Raw genomic sequence first — 6,000 nt, forward strand, 5'->3', positions numbered from 1 at the left:
GTCCAAATTTTTACAGGTTCACACTGAAGTGTGTTTCAGTATAAAATGGTTATGATATCAAAGATTTACTTTTAAATAAAGAGAGTGAGGGCAGGGGGATCTAGGGGATGGAGTAATTAATGAACCAAGATAGGTTATGTTAACTAATTATTAAAGCTGGATGAGTGGCCTTTGGGATTTTATTTTGCTATTCTATCTCATTGGGGATAGATTCAATATTTTCTGTATAAATTAAAAATAGAACCACAGTTCTGTTTAAAAATTGTGTTTTCACTGTTTATTTCACATGAAAAGTAAAATCAAAACTTAACCATAGGGAACCGTTTGACCAAAGGTATATATACCATCACTAAATATCTGGTGTGCGAAGGGAAGAGAGGTTAGTCCAGGGTGTTTGGATAGGTGAGAAATGGGATTGGGATTTGTGGTGGGGTTATCAGAAAATGACTATGGGGTAGATTGGGCCTCTTCTAAAGGACTTCTAAATATTGGACAACTTCTTGTTGGGAAGATACTGACAATTATTTGGTTGGTTTCAAACAAGGTATAAATAAAATCGTTATTTTATTAGGAAGATAAATCTTGGTACCTAGATGAGAAGTGAATTGACGAGAGGGAAAATTGCAATAGTGCAGCTGCAAGTGAATGGTGATAAGAATTCAATTTTTTCTTTGTGAACAGATAAGAGAAAATGATAGACATGAGAGAAAATCCATAGGACTTGATGAAAATCATAGGGAAGTGGGTCTGGTTAGACACTGATGTAGGGAGATAGTTGGGAGAAACCGTGGTAGACCAGTTTGCGGGAGAAATCATAAAACTGGGCCCAAAAACTCTTAAGATGCCTGCTACCTCTAAGATGGCTGTCATTCTAAAAAAAATCTGAAATGTGTACAGTGTATTCTGGTCTCAGGAAAAGTTGTATTACTAGAGAAGGAGAAAGGAAGAAAGATTGAAAGAGGAATATTCTAAGTGGCATGTGAAAAAGTGAAATTTAAAGAAATTACCAGAGGATTAATTAAATGAATGCAGAGCAAGGCGCCTGGGTGGTTTAGTCGGTTGAGCATCCTCCTTTGGCTCAGGTCATGATCTCACGGTTTGTGGGTTCGAGCCCTGCGTCCGGTTCTGTGCTGGCAGCTCAGAGCCTGGAGCCTATTTCAGATTCTGTGTCTCTATCTCTCTCTGCCCCTCCCCCACTTGCACTCTCTCTGTGTCTCAAAAATAAACATTAAAAAAAATTTTTTTTAATGTAAATGCATGCAGGTAATCAATAAGTGAATAGAATTACAGGATTTAATTGCTGTTAAAATGGAAGGCTAAAACTATCAACTTTTCCCAGATCTGCTTATTTGGTCAATTTTTCTCTTAAGCAGATATGTTATGTTTCATCAGACCCCTTAACATTTATGATCTGTGCTTTGTTGCTGAAAATTCATTTCTGTATTTTTGTTTTTATCTAGGATTTCATGTTTTTTGAAAGGAGTGGAAACACAGAATAAAAAGAAGGAGTGTGGTAGGGGATCAATGAAAGCCTCAGAAAGTGTGAAGTCTGTGTACTTACTGGGACTTTGTCAAGGAAAAACTAATTGGTTTTCTTTATTGAAATGACTTCTAGCATTTGTGAATTCTGTGATGCCTGGTATATGCGATGACTTTTCAAATTATAGAGTTTATTTTCTATATCACTTACCTATAAATGTTTTTATGCATTTTGTTTTGTTTTATACATTTTTTTCCTTGTGTATTTTAGAGAAAGGACATGTTAATTTTTTTACATTTAATCATGAAACTTCCTGTGGCAAATTGTTCTGAACTACAATCTATTTTCAAATTTTACACCAAATTAAGTCCTTATTAATTTTAAAATATAAATGTGCATTTTATTAAATATGGTTCCAATTTATTTCACACATAACAATCATGTTATTTTCCAAATAATGTATGTTCAAACAAGTTAAAAATGAATGTAATTTGTTTCCTTTACAATTATGTTAAACTAACACTTAATATTCATATTACCAAAGAAAAATAAAACGTGTATTTGTCTTTTGTTCAGCAAGTCACAGTATATTAAACTTCTTTTGTAAGCTAATCTGCTACTATAAAAAAATTTTCATTATTGATAAGAATATAAATTACTGATTTTTTTATGATTTTCTGAAAAAGACATGTCCTAAAGAAGGACACATTTAAAAATTCATTATAGAACTGGAGGATTGTTATAATTTTTGAAGTAATTATTTACACGTGGAATGTTTAGCTCCTGTATTCATTCTGTCTTTCACAGAGCATGATAGTTAGGAGAGCACTCAGGTATTAAATAGAACGTATATATTCCATCTGAGTAGAAACTTCAGTAACTGTCTGTTATTTACATGAACAATCAAATAACTGAATTAAAAATTATTGATATATTTCTCTGCATATTTGATTTTTGTTTTTAAACAAACTGTGAACAATCAATTTCGATGGTATTCTGAACCTTACACATTTACCACCTCTTCCCTTACAAATTCTCCTTTAAAAGGAGCAAAAGCATATTTTCATACCAGGGCTATAAACTAAGATTTCTACCTGTCCGAAACAAAGGAATTTTCATACTGTGTTTTGTAAGAAAGCCTAGATTGAGTGAGAGGAGATGTCCAACCCACAATTTAGCTGCTGCAAAGGAAAAGTGTGTTTAGGAAAATAAGGACTTAGGGGAAGGATTCCTGTTCATCTTCAGTAGAACCCTAACAACACCACTAGCTCCTAGTGTTGAAAATATTGGGATGACTGGGGAGCTAGACCCCTTTTCATTATAGTCCAAAGAATTCCCCCGTGTCGGATCCCAACAATGAGAGGTAACCGAAACGCTCACGTACAGTTTAGAATTGGTACACACAGCATCCCAGGTAAAAAGAAGGGATTTGCCTGGCTGTTTCCTAGTGGCATGACTTGTGCCAGGTCCAGAAGGGGAGGGCTTGCCAAGCTAGCTATCAGGCACCACAGGCATTCCCAGAGAGCTCAGGACTGGCTAGAAATCTCAGAGCTGTTGTGTCTGGGTGTGTTTATGGGAGGAGAGTTGATGGGTGATAGGGTGTTGGGGAGGAGGGCTGATAGCAACTTTTGGTCAAAAGATAATGAACAAGTAGAGATACCTAATGATTCCAGTTAGAAGCAGAATAAGGAATGTCCTCATAATTCAAGTTCATTAGTGTATTTATCTTGACTCCCTTTAATTATTCTATGGCAATGAAAACAATAATCACCATTTAATCCAGTAGCTAGAGTAAGAAGGCATTTTTAAAATATGATTCAAGGCTCCCCAAGAACTTTTCTGCTCCAAAAAAGAAAAGAAAGGAATGGAAGAGAGAAAGAAGGAAGGAAAGTTAGTTTTTGCAGAAGCCAACTTAAAAAAAATGTAGAAGAAATAATGGAATTAGAAAATCACCATTTGCCAGTTCTCACCATAATAATTAGATTCCCGCAAGAAAACATGAACGGCTGCTAAAATCAGTGGTAAAAACTTGTGGTATTCCTATGCTGCTGTATTATACTGTATTACACTGCTCAAAGTAACTCCCTGTGAGATACTTACTAATTTTAAAAAAGTAAGATAGTAATTTATACTGAGGTACCTGGGTGGCTCAGTCGGTCGAGGGTCAGACTCTTGATTTTGGCTCAAGTCATGATCCCAAGGTGATAGGACCAAGCTCCACTTTGAGCTCCATTCAGTGTGGAGCCTACTTGGGATTCTCTCCCTCTCTCTCTGCCCCTCTGCTCATGCTCTGTGTCTCTCTTTCTCTCTCAAAAATTAAGAAAAAAAAAGACAGTAACTGTACAGTTACTGTAGGATACAGTTCAGCTAAGCTTTCTGACATAATACAACAAATATCCCCTTCCCTCTAGTTTCCATTGTTTGTTTTCATTTGAACCCTCCCCTTTGCTGCCTTTAAATCCATATTTCTACCATCAGTCTGTTCATGATTATGGAGATGTCCTCTAAAATAGTATATATTTTCTCTACCATGTTCCTCACTTCCTTCTGAGTACTGACAGTGGAGTCCCTTATATCCAAATTTCTGGGAACAATCTACTTAAGGCAATTTTGGCTTTTTCTCACACTCCTCAAAATTCTTCCAGCTTCTACCCATTTCCAAATCCTAAAACTACTTCTACATTTTTAGGTATTTGTGGCAGTAGCACCCCACTTCCAGATCCCAAACCGATATTAGTCTACTGTTACTGCTATAACAAACCACTGAAAAAAACCTCAAGGGCTTTAAACAATACAAATTTGCTATCTTATAGTTCTGGAGGTCAAAAGTCTGAAATGAGTCTTAGTAGGCATCAATTGAATGTTTGTGTTTCCACAAAAATCATGTTGAAACCCTAACACCAATATAAATTATTCTAAGTAAGTAATTAAGGTTAAATGAGCATAAAGGATGCTGATCTGATTGGATTAGTGTCTTCTCATGCACACGCACCAAGGGAAGGCCTTGTGAGGACATATGCAAAAGGGGACATCTACAAGTCAGAAAGAGAGCTCCCAACTGAAACCAATCATGTTGGCACCTTGATCTTGAACTTCCAGTCTTGAGGACTATGAGAAAATACATTTCTGTGTTTAAGACTTCTAGTCTGTGATATTTTGTTATAGTATCCTAAACAGACTAATATACCAGATCAAAATCAAGACTGATACTGAAAGAGCTTCCTTCTTTCTGGAGGCACTAGAGTAGAATCCTCCTTGCCTTTTCCATCTTCACAGGCTACTGAGATTCCTTGACTGAGAACTTCTTTCCATCTAAAACCAGCAAATGCTTCCATTACAATATTTCTATCTCTGACTCCAATTCTGCTTTGCTCTCCCAAATTTAAAGGACCCTGGGGATTACACTGTACCATCCTGGATAATCAGGGATAATGTCCCTATTTTAAGGTTACTTGATTAGCAACTTTAATTCTATCTGCAACTTAATTCACCCTTGCTGTGTAACATAACATTGGGCTTAAAATATGGACATTTCTGTGGGGCCATTATTCTTCCCATTGTGTGTGTGTGTGTGTGTGTGTGTGTATGGAACAGAATATTACTTTTCACGTGTCTTAATAGCATATAAATGGCATACTATATATACTTTCTGCAACTGAAATTATTTTTCATTACTCTTCTCTTTCATACCTTGCCAATGTTGATATTTGTAACTCTGGTTTGCACATTCTTTTGGTTATATAGAGTAACTATTTTATGAATATAATACCATGTATTTACCTATTCTGTTCTGGACGGGCATTTTGGTTGTTGTTAACTATGATAGTTGACATTATGTTAACTTGGCTAGGCCTAGGTACTCAGCTATTTGATGAAACATTATTCTACATGATTCTGTGATGGTATTTTTTAGGTGAGATTAACATTTAAATCTATAGACTTTGCCTAAAGCCAATTACCCTTCATAATATTGGTGGGTCACATCCAATCAGTTGAAGGCCTTAATTAAAAATGATCAACCCTCTCTCAAAGAAAAGAGAATTATGACAACATACCACTTTCAGACTCAGACTGCAGTATCATATCTTCCTGGGTCTCTGATCTGTCAGACTACCCTACAGATTTTGGACTTGTCAGCTTCCGTAATCATGTGAACCAAGTTCCTTAAAATCCCTTTTTTTCCCCCCACTCTCTCATCCTCCCCTTCCACCCTTCCTTTCCCTTATTCTGTTTCTCTGGAGAATCCTAATACACTAACTTTCCTCTACAATCAATCTTCCAGAATATTTATGTATGTGCATATTTCCTTGTATACATATGGAAGAGGTTCTCTGGGGCTATTCCTAATAATAGTAATTAGTTCTAAAAGTATGAGTGTTGGGGTGCCTGGGTGGCTCAGTCAGTTGAGTGTCCGACTTCAGCTCAGGTCATGATCTCACAGCTTGTGGGTTGGAGCCCGCGTCGGGCCCTGCTGACAGCTCAGAGCCTGAAGCCTGTTTCGGATTCTGTGTCTCCCTCTC

The 6,000-nt window shown here is 36.6% G+C and overlaps 1 protein-coding gene across 4 annotated transcripts in view; it reads left to right on the top strand.

The window, feature by feature from the left end:
• The window catches only part of PLSCR1 (phospholipid scramblase 1), a 36,756-nt gene extending 34,342 nt beyond the window's left edge, over positions 1-2,414 (top strand). For all 4 annotated transcript variants that reach the window (XM_043595197.1, XM_043595199.1, XM_043595198.1 and 1 more), the window contains one exon: positions 1,461-2,414. In XM_043595197.1, the coding sequence (XP_043451132.1) occupies positions 1,461-1,499 (39 nt within the window). In that variant the 3' untranslated portion in view covers positions 1,500-2,414. The remainder of the gene's footprint in view (positions 1-1,460) is intronic.
• The last annotated feature ends 3,586 nt before the right edge of the window (positions 2,415-6,000 follow it).

The sequence above is a fragment of the Prionailurus bengalensis genome, chromosome C2, assembly GCF_016509475.1.
Source record: "Prionailurus bengalensis isolate Pbe53 chromosome C2, Fcat_Pben_1.1_paternal_pri, whole genome shotgun sequence".
In the NCBI taxonomy this organism is placed as follows: Eukaryota; Metazoa; Chordata; class Mammalia; order Carnivora; family Felidae; genus Prionailurus; species Prionailurus bengalensis.